Here is a 17,537-nt window from a genome sequence, read left to right as displayed (position 1 = left end):
GCTTTCATTCAAGTCATTAGATATCATGATGACTACACTTACCGGCAGGAAATTACCAAGCAATACATACAGAATATAGACAGTGAGAAACAGACAGCTCAGTTTCAGTTAGAGTATAGTTTTGCTTAGTTTAGCCAAGTTTGAGTTGTTTTCCAATTTGCAGGAATCATGCTTCCCCATCAGGCACCTCCCTGTCACGTTCAGCCAGAGCCAGAGCTCAGGCTGAACCCTGCCACGTCTGTATGATAAGGCCCGGCCTACACTAAGCCCCATTACGGATCCATCTGCGAGGTATAAACCTGGTTTGATGCCTTCACACTTTTGAGAACCTTAATGGTTAAATAACCGTGTAATTGAGACAGCCAACAAGGCCACAGTAAAACGTCCTCACGTAACACTGTGCTAATTATTGCCCCTTATTGTCACTGACCCCAGGTGCGAGACTCACCACTCCAATCAGGTGTTAGGACATCTTCCATTAACCCGGGTAATTATGTCAACATGCAGCGAACCGATTTACATTCATATGGAGTTTCGTAGCCGGGCTGCATGATGGATGAGTTTGGGCGCTTCTCCGTAATTGCTGCGCCCCCCCTCCTTCCGCACGGGCCGTCTGTACGAACGCATTAGCACCGAATACTGCCACAGATTCCCCACCTGCTCCTTTAAAAATGTACCCGCACCAGAGAGGGGGGGAGGAGGGGGGGGGGGGGGGGACTGAGCCTCGTTAACCCTGTAATGGATGAAGCTATAATGAACTGTCAATCACTGAATGGTTTGAACCAATCAAAAGATTCTCGGGAACAGGGAACATACACGGACTGTTTATTACGGTCATAAACTCTGAATAGGGTTTATACCATTTAATCAGATGGGGTGGAATAATGCATTGGAAATGAGTAGTCTGTGTTAAGAACTGGTAGCTTGCTTATATTTGGGGAAAAGCCCATTGCACATACACAGGTACGGTACAAAAGGATACAAGGCTTCCTTCTGTAATGGCCTTTACAGATGGTCTCAAGGGGGGGAATTATAGCATGTCTGAGTAGAATCAATGGCGTGAAAAGGTAAGGGGCAGTTGTGCTCCTCAAAAGGTTTTCTGTGGGGATGGTGGGGAGGGCACAGCCTCAAATGTCATATCCCATTCCTGTCCCTCTCCCAGCCCAATCAGCGGTGAATACTGTAGAATAATGGTGAGATGGCAGCCGTACGGGCGATGCCTCGTGGGGATCCCTCGTGCAGTCTCACAGGCGATAAGAAGCCAACTGCCAGGCTGTCACTAGGGGTGGGACCGTTTACTCCAGTAAAGGAGTACTGCATCGGTGACACAGATTTTTTATGTTAAAAAAATGACGCACCACAGACTGGCCAACATCAACGAGCATCAAACCTGACTTCCTATTGTTCCCGAAAATACCGAATTATACACCCTGATTTTGTCCTTTGTCTCAAGTCCTACATGGACCAGCCATGTGACGTTTCCCCATTGTCAGATGGCAAAAGAGCTCCTCCATCTCCCTGGGCCTCCCCACCCCCATCGACTTCAAATGGCAGTCTCCACAAAATGGCTGCCAGTAATCACGGTTTGCTGCCTTCGTCACCGATGCTCCACCCTGCTCCCAGGCGGGAGACGGCGCTGACGGATGGGGACCATAAATAGGGCGTGGCATTTAGGCTAAATAACACACGCAGCACCAGGAGAACAAGGTTTTTGTCCTCCCCCCGTGGTATAACGGAGAGCCGGGGCAAGAGTGGGCGGAGGAGCGTGGGCGTTCCCGTGTTCTTTGGGCCCTGGACCAACAGAGTGAGTCAGTGAGGGGCTGAATGCGTGCAGGGGCACGTTGCGCTAGTTCACTCCTACTCACCAACACCAGAGCCACCTGACTGCTAGATAAGCGCCTTCCCCAGCTCTGCCTGCAGGCCCGGGGGCCAGCAGCACAAAAGCCCTTTTATTTCTGCCGCTCATCTTCTCCTCTCTTCTCTATGAGCTTGTGACGCATGCAGCCATTCAATTCCAGACTGGCAAGGGGGCCAAGCAAGGCCCCAGCGATGGGCTGGGGTGTTTTTTTATAAATAAAAAAAACAAATCCACTTACATGCTCCGACATCAATGCGTTGGGAAATGAAAGGTTCCATCACATCGGCAGGTCTGATAATGATTCTGACTTCTCAAATGTGGAGGAGGCAGGGAGGGGAGGGGGGTGCCACTTAACACCATCAAAGAAAATAAATAAATATATAATGCCGGCATTCAGATGAACGCCGCTCGCGAAGAAAAGAGAAAACACTTGCACTTAACTGATTATCCTGCCTTAACTCTTAAAGCACACTGAAGCAGATTCACTGAGAACGCAGGCCCTCCCACATACGCACCATAAAGACGGTGTAGATTGCCCTGAAGGCGATAGAAGAGCCAAGAAAAAAAATTACCAGAGGTGTTGCCCTGTATTATATAGTTTCTCGGGACCAATAACACCAAAAATTTTAAAAATGAATAATGCAGCGAAAAGCAGAGGAGAGGCGTCGAGCTTCAGAGCGCGCTCAATGGGGAACAGATTGCTCCATTAGGCCGGCTGAAGCCACTTCAAATAAGAGCGGCCTTACGCGGCTCCCCAATTTCCCCAGGAGATGTGTGAAGGCAGACACCATCCCAGGAGGGTTACCGATCAATTTGCAAATAAATAACAGGCGCAGAGTGCAGCCGAGAGCTCTGCGGCCCACACTGGAAGCGCGTCAGAAAAAAAAAAACCTTTTAAAAGCCTGTGTTTACACACGCGCAGATCTGGGCATATTTAAGGTCAGACGGCTCAGAAATCAGTCGCTTCTGATGTGTGCCACGGAGAAACAACAACCTCAGCACAGGTGGCTCCAGATGTTTTCTGCCATTAGGAGATCATGGAAAATTGTTGCGTTGTCAGTCCCTAGCTCTGCTGTAAAAATCGGCGACTTCGATGAGCCTCCCTCTGCCCTATGCATTTACTGTTTGTGTATTTTTTTCAGCACAGCCATTTTGTTTTTGTTCTTTTCTATCTCCTCTTGCCTTATTCATGCCACTCTAAAGTATGAACATGCAATGTACAATTATGTATCATTACAGAACTTTAGAGAATCACTGCAATATGGACTAAAATAAGGCACATTAATTCAAGAACATTGCTTGACGCAAGAACTAAATTGGGATTCATTGTTGGAATTAAACATAATAAATCTGCAAATTAAAGGACTGGTTTGTACTTAACTAAAGTACTTAACTAAAACTAAAGACCCTGTCCATTTCCATTTCCATTTGCAGATTCTTTAATCACTTTGCGTGATTCCATTGTTGCTAGATTGAGAGTTTTTGTTTTAGAGCACGGCTGCCCACACAGTTCAGCCGCCGGGAAAGTCTGTCGCACAGGAACTGTCTGGACCACCCATGACTGCGGCAGACGGCCTACACAGTAGCTACATAAAAATAGCAGTGCGGCACATTGGCCCTCTCGCCGCACCAGAGCATACGTCAGTGACCGCTACCCCACGAACGGTGTCAGTCACTGCTACTGACGAACGCGCAGAGACCTGGGTCGGTGTTCTCGCTGCAGGTATCAAATGACTGCTTCAACCGATCTAGGACATTCTTGTGCCGATTCCTTCTGGAACAGGCCGTCTCCATTGGCCCGTCAGAGAGAGATTACCCACAAGCAGCCTCAGAAAGACAACGAATGCTGCCTGATCCTCACTCAGCATATTCATTTTCTGTATAGTGTCTTTAGAGATTTACAGAACTGTGGTAATCTATGTGGGGAATATATATATATATATATATATATATATATATATATATATATATATATATATATATATATTCTCAAGAGTTTTGGCTGTGCACCTTAAATTTACAATGGCAAGAGCACGCCGAACGCACGGATGACGTCAGACTCCGATGATGGATTCCCACAGCACAGTGTCTGCTAACAGCGTGCCTAAGCGGCCTCCAGGGACAGGCCTGTCGGAAATCCAGCCATGGTGTCTGCCGTCACGCCAATTTCTCCCACTAATTGTCTGGCTGACCCCGTCGTCCAAACAGGGCAGCAGTTCCCGCGTCCCCCAGGATTGATTGGCTTCCTCACCCCAGAATCCTCCCGAAGACTTCCCCTCACCTCACTGCTCCGAAAGGCCTTCACCCCAATAGGTGGGGTTCATTAACTACTGTAGTCTAGCATGCCTGCACCATTCAACTGCCAAAGGGCTGTGGGATTTAGACAGCCCAGGCACAAGGCAGGGAGATGAGGGGAGGGGGACTGGTGAAAGAATCAAACCTGTCAGCAGTTTTATGACATTCAGGGGAGGAAATGAGCAGGTGTTTAAATATGGTATGCGAGTGAAACTTCATGATGTGATCCCACACTCCTGACAAATTGTCTATACGCCAGTTTCCCATTCCAGTTCAGAAATGACGACCTACCGTCCATCTCTGGCCAGTGCAAATTTGACTCCCTCCCTCTGGAAAGGCATCAGCCGCTGGCGCAGCTTTAGCGGGAGGCCGAGCAGCTGACTTTCCTGCTCACGTTCTGGGCAGGCCTCTTGATCGCCCAGATCCGAACTGGAATCCATTGCTTTGCCTTCACTCACGCTACGCAGAGACGGGTGCATCTGCAGATACAATCGATTCAAGAACGGCAAAAAAAAAGAAAAGAATAAATAAATAATGAAAAATAAATAAAAAACACAAAAAAGAAAAAGGGTAAAAAACTGCACTCTGACATGTGACAAGCCACCGCTCCAGCACGATGCAAGCAGCCAGCTCTGCCTGACTAAAGTTGCTACCTTGGTCTCCGCTGGCAGCACCCAGCAGCTTCACTTCTTCCCTTGTCACCTAACAATGACACTTAGCTAATAAAGCCAGGCACAAGCTGACTAGCCAGTCACGGAAGCACAAAATTATCACCGCGTTCAGTCTGAAGGTACTGGCATGTGCTGCATACGCTTGCACTTTCCTGTAGGAGGGCTTCGGGGCAAAACAAAGATGCATTTGACTTTTCTTGCCAATTTATTGAAATGGAAGGTTTCATGAGCCATGACTTATTTGAAGTGTTATCCTTACTGGATGGGTGCGTGTATGTTAGAGATAGACAACGAAGGTTGAATTTAACTTTATGACGACCAGATGTAATTGTGTGGAAAAGTTGCGGTTGCTAGCTAAGAAATAAGACATACACGGTAACGTATACACAGTAACTTAACTGTAGGTGAAGCGCCGCTCTAAGGCACATACTGTGGTTCTCAAAACCTAACCAACGACCCTCTAGGACTTTTGCTAGTGGGATGTGGACCATGTGTACCCATGGATAGAACGGCGTAACTTTGAAATACAAGAACAACAGCTAACAATAACAATAACTTACTGCACCTCGTTAGCAACCAATTGTGTGGGGCCTATTCATATTACCTCATACACTACCTTACAGGTTGTACGCATTAATATTCACACAAGAGCTAGCTTACTAGCTAACACATTAATGTAATACTAACCAACTGACATCGCGTGTTGTAATCAAGTTCCTTGTGATATTTCTGTATCTAGATCACAAGCGAGTTGTCCTTTATTCATTTTAATTCCACTGTACCCTCAAAATGATGCTTCTTCATGCTACAGTATTAGTGAGCGAGTTAACACAGCCAACAAGCTAACGCTGTTTTTTTTGTATTTCATATTTTCAATTCATCCAAAAAATTAGCTCGCTCGTTGAGTGGCTAACATTGCAGTTATATAAAATAACACGTTCTGTTATAATGTGAAGGGAACTGCTGTAATTCCAGATGTAACGGTGGAAAAAAGGCTTTAGCTCGCTGGCAATGCCTACATTAAAATACTGACACACATAGAACTGAAAATGTAAACTAGCTGTCTAGCACTGATACACTTACCACCATGCCCAGGACAATCACTTTTGCTTCTGTAACTAAACAAGCATGCGTATTTCCCGCGGCCACGTCACTGGACTTTGCGCCTTTACGTCAGCAAAATGCGTATGTCAGCTGACCAAACAGACAGAAAGTGATATTTTGATTAGATTAGATTGTGATTCTCATGAGGTTCGCATGTTTTGTAAACCGTAATGGTCCGCTTGTCAGAATTATAACGAGACTAAATGCCTAAAAGTTCAGTTACAGTGCTGCCACACAGCTTTCAGCAATCATCCTTTTTAGTGTCTAGTAATTCATTATTTGATAATTCACTTTCCCCACTGAATGGTTTCTTGAGAAAATGTTGTTTTATTTTAACGTTGTTTTGTATGTTTTTGTGTTTCCTTTACAATAACCAGAACTTTATATATATATATAAATAACCAACGAATATAAATATATATATTTATTTATTTATTTGTTTATTTGCTTAAACATTTCACACGTCGCATAACTTGCTTTAAGAATGTTTCTACCAAAATCTCCATCTTTATTTTCTGGTATTTGCATTGCTTAGCGAAGTCTGCATGAAGCGGTTACCTTCTCAGAAAACATTAATACTTCAGGCCCTCCCAAATGTACATGGTCGACTGTTGCAGCTCAATCCCGCATGGTTCTGCAGACATCGCCAGCGATTTCATTAGCTACGTTTGTGTTCCGTTTATGAGAGTAGAAAGCATTTGGCTGTTTAAAATATATGATTTAATTGTCCAAACCAGCAGCTTAAATACAAACATACACATTAACTGAAACGGTTATAGTGGATAAAGCCACATAACGACGGAGATGGAACACAGCTACAGTATATGTAAATGCGTCTTTTTCTGACTGCCGTGCAGAGTGCTATATAAACTCTACTAAAACTTGCCGCTTAAATCCCACCCCTTTCAGTGTATTCAGTCGTCAATTACACCTACAGCCAGCTCGGAATGGGTCTTTATCTGCGATTGTCCGCTTTGATTGGTCGCAGAGTCTGTCAGTTAAGTTTCCAGATGCCCTTCCTCCCCTCTCGATCAAGTCCTCCGGACTCACTGCCTCTCATCGTGAAGCTCAGTGTTACTGATAGGCTCTATATAACAAAATAAATATATAAAGCATCATTTCTATTTTAAATTACAGAATACTGACACCCTTACGCACCGGTAAGGATATTTTTTTCGTTATATTGCTGTTATTCTTGCGATGTGTTGGAAAAGATCTAATTATTTGCGTACACTAGCTAGCTGGCTAGCTAGGCTAGCCAGCTAGCTACTGTAAGACAAGCAGATCCAAATGCAATGTTGACCAAGGCCTAACATTAATTATAGCTAGCTTAGCTAGATGCTAACTATACTGTAAATACATGTGCGATTTTCCTGAATTGCAGTCTTTTGAAGCTACGGTGGTCTGCCATTTTATCCGTAGTATACTCGTTTACCTCACTGTGACTATTCCGTTGTGTTCATTTTAAGGCAATGTTTTACATGAAAATGCTATCAAGCAAGCTTGATGGCTAATGTCTGAACATGTGAAGGCCTGCCATAATCTCATTTGGCATTGTGTGGGCTTGGTGTGTTCGTTCTCAGGCTTGCTAGATTTTAGTTAGCCTTCTAGCTGACTAACGAGCTAGCTAACCACCATGCATTTTCTTAAGAAAATGCCAGTTCTGACGAATGTAACCGGCGTAGTCTAATGTTTATTTTGGTTATATTTACGGTGTGTATGTATAGTCTACGTCATATGAATAACCAGCGTTAACCGAAGAACATTGTAAGCGCTAGCTAGCAACCGTTAGCTGCTGAAATTTGGCTAGCTGTGTCTGGGCCGAGCTAATTTAGCTAGCCAACTGATTGTTCAGTACCTATACCATTTGGCTAGTCTAGGCTATCTATGGCTCGATGGTCAATATATAGCTGTATGTTAATATAGTAGAAATACGTTATTGCATTTTCAATTGGGTTTGTCTCGTAATGCTAAGTTCGTACTGGCTAGACCGATGAACTAAGTTACTGTAACGGGGAGTAGCTAGCAGGGCTAGTAAAGTTTAATTAAGTTACACCGATAAAGTGGAGGTGGTAACCTTAAATTAGCTATTTAACTTTAGCTAGTTTTATTAGGCTAATCCTGCGTAGCTAGCTGCGTAGCGTTAGGTATCAGACTTCCTAGGCTATCCAGTTGTTACTGTTAGCGACATACAAATATAGCACAAAGCAAGTGGTTTGTAAGTTTTCAAACCTTACAATTAGTTTCAGCTAATGACATTCACATCAACTGTATCATGACATGCCTTATCATGAATATCCTAGACTAACGGTTAACTTGCGAAAGTCTGCGTAAACTTTTGAAGATTTGGCAATGGGCAGATCGAAATTTGTTTTAGTTGATGTTACCCTTATTGTGAAAATAAAAACCACAATTTGAATATCGCCTCTGACACTGGGATGTCATGGACTGTCAGGCTGAGATCATTTTGTCTCCATGTTTGATAGCTAGCTAGCATCTTCTGGTCATATGGCTTTATTAAACCCCTCCGTCAGCGAAATTGAAACCTTTGGATTCACCTAAAAAATCACTTTGTTTAGGGACGTATTGTAATCCATGCCCTGCAAAATATGTTTGTGTTGTGAAATGTTTATACATTTATTGTCTGCAAGAAGAAATTCAGATTTCTGTTTTCCTTTTACCATGACAAGTTGGAGAGTGTGAACAGTTTTTCAATATTTCATATTGAAGAATTATTTAAATGTTGCTGTCCTCTTTCTTGCTTCTGCGGTTTTTTCCTAGAAAATGAAATAATTTTAATGTTGACTTTCCATTACTTGCCATTAGTTTTGTGTGCACCTTTGGATCAATGCGTGAAAAGATAAACTGAAATTACCATCACATACAAATCTGAGCTCTAGTCACTTTTTCAAGCTGATGCACAATAAATGATGGAGGACCCTAGCCTTCATGGAAGCCTTTGTAGATAGTAGTAGGAGAGGGCCTGGATGGCTGCCCCAGCATCTGATCTGATCTGATCTGTGGGGCGGCCTGTAGCGTAGTGGTTAAGGTACATGACTAGGTCCAATCCCCGGTGTAGCCACAATAAGATCTGCACGGCTGTTGGGCCCTTGAGCAAGGCCCTTAACCCTGCGTTGCTCCAGGGGAGGATTGTCTCTAATCAACTGTACGTCGCTCTGGATAAGGGCGTCTACCAAATGCCATTAATGTAATGTAATCTGTAATGAATCTGAATGAATGGCTTTTCTTTTGCCATCAGAAGACATTTCATATTGGTTGAATCTTTCCATCGACTGAGATTTGTGCACCTCCTGGCACTTTATATTAGTGAAAGTCTGTGGTAGAGAGGGGGTGGGATAGGGATTTTTTGGGGTCTGAGATGTGCTACTTAAGGTGTATACTGTGAAGTTATTTTGTCATTTTCAAGTTTGTGCTACCTGAATTTCCCTTTGGGGATATGAACTTGAACTCCACACTCAGACTTCTTGACACACTTTTTGATGCATATATTTTGGTTTAATTGGATTTTCCCATTTTAATTGCCGATCTCTTTTGCATTATCAATATTATTGAAAAGCCAGACTTTCATACAATCTATGAGATACTTATGATGGTTGGTCACTTCATGGTGTGTCCTCAACCTATGGGGAAAGATGCTTTGAATCTAGTGCTTGGTGTTATTCATCTCATTTGAATCTTTGTGTCAGAGGAAATGTCATGCATGTTTCTTGTGTCTAAAACTGTAATAGAACAGACATAAAGGTCCCATATTTTGGAAAATGACATTGCCCTTCCTATGTGGATTATAAAGGAGGTGAAGGTGTTATAAAAATGCTGTTAAAGTAGCAAAATGCACAGTCTCCAAATTTATCCACACAGTCCGTACGAAGAAAATTTGCAATTAAACAAGCAGTTTGGACTTCTGTGAAGACATCAGAAAGATAAGCTAATTTGCTTCAGAATAGCCCACCTTGTAGCTGGAACAATTCCAAGCAATTGGCACAGACTGCTTTCAGCTTGTTGGAGCTAGCCAGCCAATCAGAACGTCATATGATATCAATGAGTCTTAAAGACACAGTCACTAAAGCAGCCTGTTCTTGGTCAAGCTCATGGGAGGTGCTGGAGAATGGTCATGTAAAACTGGTTAGAGATTGTTTTTGGTTCTTAAAACCATACAAATCTTCTTGGATGGATATCATGACCTAAAGTAAACCACTGGAAAGGTGTACAATATGGGGCCTTTAAGTTCCCTGTAATTACTTGATATAGCTTCGATAAGTATTTCTTTCTTACAAAAATATCCAAATGAAATTCCTGATTCCTGCCAGGAAACATAGACTTGACAGCTAATGGGTCTTTAATCATGATCGCAATTACAAGCATATATCTAAATCGGCCAAGAAAAGGTGAACTAATCACAAAATTGCCAATTCTGGATTTTAATGGAAGAAGGCAATCTGCAAGCACAGACTGAGGGATCTTGAAAAATTCTGTATGGAGGAATAGTCAATGACCCCAGTATGTTCGCTTGTCTCATAAAACACTATATAAGACAAGTTAATTGAGTTATCCCTTACAGGTATTGTAGTATTGTAAAGAAGGGTGTGATTAATTATGACAGTTTCTCAGAGCAATTGTATTTGTGTAAACAAATAAAAGTTTCCGCATATAGTGTAGCTTATTACTGTGTACTTTTATCTTTGCTAATCATTATCAAGTCTGTGAATAGTTTTTGAGTGCATTGCATCTTTTTCACAAAACCTAAAAGTAGCTAGATATTATAACAGGAGTACGCATTTAACCTTCATAATGTCTACTTCTGGAATGGCGGCCATATTATTTATTGCGTCTCAGTTTTAAACTTAATTGCTCGTTCACACCCCTGTCAACAAGCGCAATTAAAGTTTACAGTAATTTGACCATGGCTGTGCACAGGGCACCCATCCCTTGAGTCTTATGAGAGGGTCACTGTGTGGGCGGGGATTTGATCCCTGCCACGGCACGTTCCAAGATGCGCCCCTTCACTATCTCTTGCCCTTCTCTACCTGTTTTTCCTCTCTCTTCTGTCAGAATAAAGCAAATATATATATGAAACTGGGGGGAAAACAATTATGATTATAAAGAAATTATGATAATTATAACTTCACCTGTGGCCCTTCTCTTTGGTGCTGTATTGCACATACAGCTTCTGTGCCCGTGTTCATTTTCCTTCAATTAAAACAACGAAGGGCAAATCACAGCTGCGTTTACCCTTTCTGTGTGGATGACCCATGAGCGTATGCTTATTGAGGAAGGCTTTGTGCTGTTGAGTTTTTTCCCCACCTCATTCTGCAGCAGTGACTCTGGCCTGTGGGACTGAAGCCTGCCAATGCCTGATGCACGTGAAATGCGCTCCCATACAGGGATAGCTCTCCGGCTCCGTGTGAGGGCTGCAGGATGGGAACTGGCTGGCTGCACGTGTCAGGATGCATGCTTGTGTGCATTCCCCAATTGAGGAATGCTGTTGTCGGCTAGTCCTATTGTTGCACCTATGAGGCAGGCTTATGCATGGCTATTGGCCATTCCAAATAAGGGAATTAATGAACGTGGGGATAAAAGGTTGTTCCAGAAAGTCAATAATTTTTGTTGTATACTTAGGTGCATATTACTAACCTTTCAAAGGAAATGATTGTGTTTATTTATTATGGGATTGTTGTCCTTAAAGGTACAATAGGCAATTTCGGACTTCTAACGGCCAAGAGAGGAAATGCAGCAACAAACGCGTTCAAACAACAACACTGTTTATCCCACCCCTTCTCTGTGAACGCACTGATATTGAAACGCCATTGGCTGTGGCAATTAGATCCAATTTTCAATCAATGAGCTTGAATTATTGTACTGCTATATGATTTTTGCTATATGATGTTTTGGTACAGAGTGCAGGCCCATCAGTTGCATATTTTGAAACCTGTATTTAAGGATTATAAACACAGCCAGAGGGTGAGTCAACATGTCAGTGAACCTTTTTCAATGAACATTGAATCTTGTTACAATGTTTTAACACAAAAATCATACCTATTGTGTACCTTTAAGCAAAGCCTCGTCTGCACTCAGACCACTTTTTTTTTACAGTGGCAGAAGTGCTGGCCGCATATTCAATTTTCTTCCTCCAAGGCTGCAATATTTTAAATGCTTTTGACCTTGCAGTTGTGTCAACAAATAAGTTATCACAGATGAAGCCGTCGATATTGTGGTCTTGGCAACCAATATTTTCAGATTTTCAAGGTTTGCTTATGAAAGATTTCCTGAAAACCTGATTGAGGTTCAAATTAGGGATGTGAGAAAGCATCAGTTTCAAAAAATTGGAGTACCAACCAAAATTTAATTGCATTTTCTATATTTATTTTGGACCATCTTAAAATTGTTTCATTTAAATGTCAACATTGTAAGTCAGTTAATGGCCAAACTGCGAAATTAAGGATGTACATTTACATTGACATTGTTAATCCTTGTAAGCTATGTCCAGGCATGCTGGTCGATCCCGTGTAATTTTTTGAAATGCATCTGTTAAAATGATAATTCTTTGTCTTTTCATCCCTCTTCCCTATGGGTTTTGCCTGACAGGATTGATTGGCATGAAATATTCCCAATCTGTTGCTATTGATAGCTTTGTTATAGACAGGGTTGTGCACTCAGAATTCCGTGGTCACGTTAATGTCCGATACTTTTCTAACATGATAAAGCAGTGTCGTGTTGGTGACACAATAAATCTGGTCTTTTAGGCAGGGAAACGGCGTAAATATAAAAAAGGGCTTTTGTACAGATGCCATAGTCAACTGATCAAAGTTTACTTTGATGCCAATGATTTCTATACAATTTGGCTTATATTTTTATGTAACAAAACTTTGGTTTCTGGATCCAATGGATATGATAGGCTACTGGTCTAAGTATTTTTTTTTTATGCCAACAATTCTACTTGGTTTTAGAAATGATTAAACTACACAAAGATGTAGGTAAGCTTGCTCTGGCCAACATTAGATATGTAGAACACTTGGGACAGTGCACTATTAGGCTGATTAATTAATACATTGTTGGATTTAATAAACTTAATAACAGTGGTTACACGTAATTATAGCCTTTATTTTTCCGACTTGTTTACTTTTGGGCAACATTTGTCCAGTGATATGTTTATTTTTATATGCATTTTATAATATTTATATAGTGGAAAGCTACATTCGGTTTGCCGGTAGTTTGAATTTGCGTGTCAGGAAATAAGGTCTTCTGTGAACCTCAAGAAATGCCATATAATACACCATAAGTGAACTAACAGCTACAGATTAAAAACCCATCTAAATTATTTGATAACAATGATACTGCGGCATTCAGTTCCCTGTGGTGTTTGCATTCTTAACCCCCTGAAATAGCCAAAGACGGCTTGCTGGGACTAGCCTTTCGGTCAATTGTCTGACCAATTTGTGCATTTTGTCACTGGTGGCGAAAGCACATTTCTTTAATTAAACTGAGCTTTTAAGTAAGAATTTAAGTAAATGTGTACAGCTCAGCTTTGGATATTTTGCATTACATTACACTGACGATTGATAAGAGATTTAATATTAAAATGAAATGGGAGATCATTCTGGAACAAGTTCTACCTGTATCATTTGAAATATGGATGATAACAAGCACTCTGAACACACCAATCCATTATGCACTGATGCAAGCCATGGCAAAGAACATTGCAGATGGAAACTTTCGAGAAGTGTTTTTTTAGAAAAACATTTTTCTTTTTTTCTTTTTTATTACCTGGCTCACCTTTCCTCAGTTTCTGCGAGATTTGGGACACGTCTTTTGTGAATCACAGCAAAATTGTTATTGTGATTGAAATGTGTTACACAGATGGTGTTGGCTGGTTTATCCTGCACAGCAGAAAGTGCCCGAGGTGTTGAACAGGTAATACCCCCCCCTCCTTTGCCCCACACACAGTGGCAGTGAAGGCGGAGGAAGCAAGCGCTCGCTGTCTGACGATGCCTTATCAGAGAAAACATCCCTATCGCAGAGAGAGACAAAAAAAAGCAGGAGGGGGGTGGAAACACGCTGTTCTCCCTCCAGATACAGTCCGTAACGGTCGCCAGAGCAGGTTTTTCAGCCGGTCTAATCGTATTACAGCTAATCTTACCACAGTATTGTTTGGCAATCATCTCTTTTCGGTGCCCCGTATCTGTCAGGGGGGAATATTAATAGCGCACGCAGCCGCACGGGAGGGGGGGGATGATGCATGAGTTGGGGGCGCAGTCGGAACACGCGCAGGGCCTGTTCATCACTCAGGGGAGTTCTCACCTGAGAATACGGCCTGAGCCCAGCGTTCGCCTGCTCAGCACTCCCCCCCCCTTTCTATCTCTCTCCCTCTCTCTCTCTCTCTCTCTCTCTCTCTCTCTCTTCCTCTCTCTCTCCGGTTCCCTCGACAACCGCGCGCCTCGCAAACCCAAACCCGCATCCGTCAGCTGTTTACCGCCGAACGGCCGACCAATCGCCGCTGCTCCGCTGCCGGTCTCCTTACACGACCTCTCACATTTACCCTCATCGGGACGTACGCACCGTCTTTTCTCCCAATTTATCAGTCCGCGTAAAGCCCTTTGTTTGAAAACGCAACTTGTTTTATGGATCGCGGATAGCTCAGAGTACGGATAATGTTCAGGGAAATGAATGCTCCTTATTTGGAAAAGAGTTTGCAGGTGTTGCCAGATGCAGTATTGATAGTCTCCTAAAATAAGCCACAATGACAGGTTGAGTATGTTTGAGTACGAGTAGAATCTTTGTCAGCTTTCTTTACATATTTAGTTTGTAATCGTACCTGATGCACGGCCTTGGAGTTTCCATGTGAACTAAAACGCATGATCGCACGGAAGCAGCCTGGCCTTGCTGCTGATTGGCCGTCGTACAGGAGTGGTGACTCGGGCTGGTTTCTCCCTGAAGTGACTCACGTGGCCTCTGAATTTGGCGGTTAATTAGCGCATTAGCACATCAAGTAGCATTCTTTAAAAAGACACTGTGGTTGCTGATGCGCCATATGTTGGCGGCAATTGTTGTTGCGCTCAAGAAATATTAATTAGTGATTTATCGCCCAAATCTTAAGTGTGAGTTTGTGAGCCTTAATTTCGCAAGAGTTTCTGTGTTTATTCACATGCTTTTTGTTATTTAGGAAACATGATGATGACAATGAGTATTTTTCAAGTAAATGAGATCATATTCTCAAGGGTTTGTCTGATAGCTTCTTGTATACATGTTGTTCTTTTTGTGGAAATGTTTTATTTATTTATTTTAAAAAATATATATTTTTTCCAAGTCCTTTCAGCTGCAGAGCAAGAGTGATGGTTTAAGAAAGGGCACAGGCCCAGACGGGAAAGCTTTTCACTTGATAAAAGACTTGTGGATGACATTCTCCTGCAGGTTTTATATAAAATAAAGTGAAGCAATGTTAAAAAGTCTCACCTGATATTTACTGATAATCGGTATGAATATTTGTGGCCCGTTTCTTGGCTTTGGGTGTGAATAATATTGGAGGGCACAACATATAAAAAGCATGACTTCAGTCCATTTCTTATGATTCACTCATTGCTGATCCACTCGGCTTCAGAACGGGAGTAATGAAAGAAAATGTGGCTGAAAGCTGACCGGTAAGTGGTGTGGAGTATTGCCTCTGATTTGGAACACGTTCATTGCTTTGCAACTTGTGATTATTATTTATTTCATTTATTTTTTCCTTTCAAAGTGAATTGTGAAGAATTCACGCTTACGTGTTGCATTTCTGCATCCGGATGTTTTATTTACGCTTTCCTTCCTGGAGAATCTTTGTAACATCTAACTGATGTTACAAATGCAGCATGTCCAGTACCCTTACATAATATTAACTGATAGGGTTAATTTTTTTATTCCTGATGGTTATGTATCACGAGTGGGGGGAAAATGTTTTAAGAAAAGTTAACAAAATAACAAAGTGGGCTATAGCTTGGACAGTCTAACATTCTCCACGTCATTCATAGTCAGTGATCATTGCATTGAACCAACAACAGTAGGCCTAGATCTGCAGACATCTATGAAGTAAAAGGAATGATCAAATATCTTTTAATGAACAGTTTGTTATACTTTGCTTCAAATATAAACAGAACTAGCCCGTAAGAAATATTTTCATGCTAGATGCACATGTTCAATCTGTTTTACTAAGCCCTTCAACAACAGATATAACTTTTTTTATCATCCATACATTAAATACCCAATGAACGCTTTATAATACATACTCCTGACAAGAAGCTCTGCAGCATTTTGCTTTCATAATGTGCAATGAGAAGATTTACAGGGGGAAAATGTAATCTGTTTTCCTCTCCCAAGTTCACTAAATCCTCTAAAACTTGGGAATTTGCGTTGTTTGTCATTCGGCAGTAGCCATACCACCATTTGCCGTGCTTCTGCTGAACAGTTGAAGCTAAGAAAGTGGGTTCTTGGTTAGTACTTGGATGGGACATCTCCTGGGAGAGGTGTTGGTGGGCCAGTAGGGTGTAATGGTCCCTCTGATCAAATAAACCCAAATACCAGTGATTGGGGGGACACTGCCATTCGACACACTGACTGCGTCTCAAATTGCACACTAGTGTACTTGTGTTCTTATCAACAAAACCTTTAAGCGCACCAACAAGCTTAAAATGCAAGAACATAAAATGTGTTAATTGGAGATGCACTTGTACTATGACGTCATGATGACTCTTCCGAAATAAGACGTGCGTCCAACTAGTAGCAGTGACTGACGTCTGCGGTGACGGACTACTATACCAAGACATCTACAACTTCAGGAACTACAGTGCCGAGACAAATACACATTCAAAAGTCCTAGGTTAAGGTAAAAAATGCAAGGGGGTAAAGAGACAGGTGAAAAACAAGTGACAGTAGATTAGGGGACTCCTGCATAGGAGTTAAGGTACAGTGTGATGAGTCTTCAAACTGCGATGGAAAGTGGGCAGGGAGTGTGCAGTTCTTATGGGGATGGGGAGGTAATTCCGCCACTGGGGAGCAACGTGGGATATAGATTCTCCGCAGTGGGGACCAGTGAGAGCCATTCTCACAGCTGGCTGGATGAGCAAGTCGGCCTGTGGCAGCAGAGCGGAGTGGTCGGGCTGAATTATGTCAGGAGGGAGGTAGGCAGGGGCCGTCTTGTTGGATGCGGCATAGGCCAAAGTCAGAACTTTGAATCTGATCCTGGCAGCAACCGGCAGCAAACCTGAGGTGACGTTCATGTGTACTTGAGTTTGGGTCGCACTTGATCACATGACCGTTGACTTCCGCACTTGAGTTACTAGTCCGCAATTTGAGACACGGCCACTGTCTTTCGGATGAGAAAACCGAGGTTGTAACTCACTGTGGTCATTAAAGGTCCCATGTCACTCACGCAAAGATAGGGTATCCTGGCTGAAAATGATTAGGTGGCTTGCTCTCTCAACCTGCCACCCAATCATCCCCCGGTTTAATTGGCTAAAGAATGCTCTCCTCCCACACCTTGGCTGATGTGTGGTGAGTGTTCTGGCACAAAATGGCTGCTGTGCTTCATGCATTGGGTGCTACACATTGTTGGTATTTGCGGT

The 17,537-nt window shown here is 42.5% G+C and overlaps 2 protein-coding genes across 10 annotated transcripts in view; one reads left to right on the top strand and one right to left on the bottom strand.

The window, feature by feature from the left end:
- zranb3 (zinc finger, RAN-binding domain containing 3) overlaps positions 1-6,769 on the bottom strand; it is a 61,718-nt gene extending 54,949 nt beyond the window's left edge. The window contains exons 1-2 of the mRNA XM_061226460.1: positions 6,487-6,769; positions 4,445-4,632 (exon numbers count right to left, since the gene is read on the bottom strand). Of these exons, the coding sequence (XP_061082444.1) occupies positions 4,445-4,632; positions 6,487-6,501 (203 nt within the window). The 5' untranslated portion in view covers positions 6,502-6,769. The remainder of the gene's footprint in view (positions 1-4,444; positions 4,633-6,486) is intronic.
- A 189-nt stretch (positions 6,770-6,958) lies between these two features.
- Positions 6,959-17,537, top strand: part of LOC133116471 (R3H domain-containing protein 1) — a 56,915-nt gene continuing 46,336 nt past the window's right edge. For all 9 annotated transcript variants that reach the window (XM_061226068.1, XM_061226067.1, XM_061226066.1 and 6 more), the window contains exon 1: positions 6,959-7,088. The gene's annotated coding sequence lies outside the window, so the exon portion shown is untranslated. The remainder of the gene's footprint in view (positions 7,089-17,537) is intronic.

Source organism: Conger conger, chromosome 17 (assembly GCF_963514075.1).
Source record: "Conger conger chromosome 17, fConCon1.1, whole genome shotgun sequence".
NCBI classification, from domain to species: Eukaryota; Metazoa; Chordata; class Actinopteri; order Anguilliformes; family Congridae; genus Conger; species Conger conger.
This window is presented reverse-complemented; position numbering and strand designations above follow the sequence as displayed.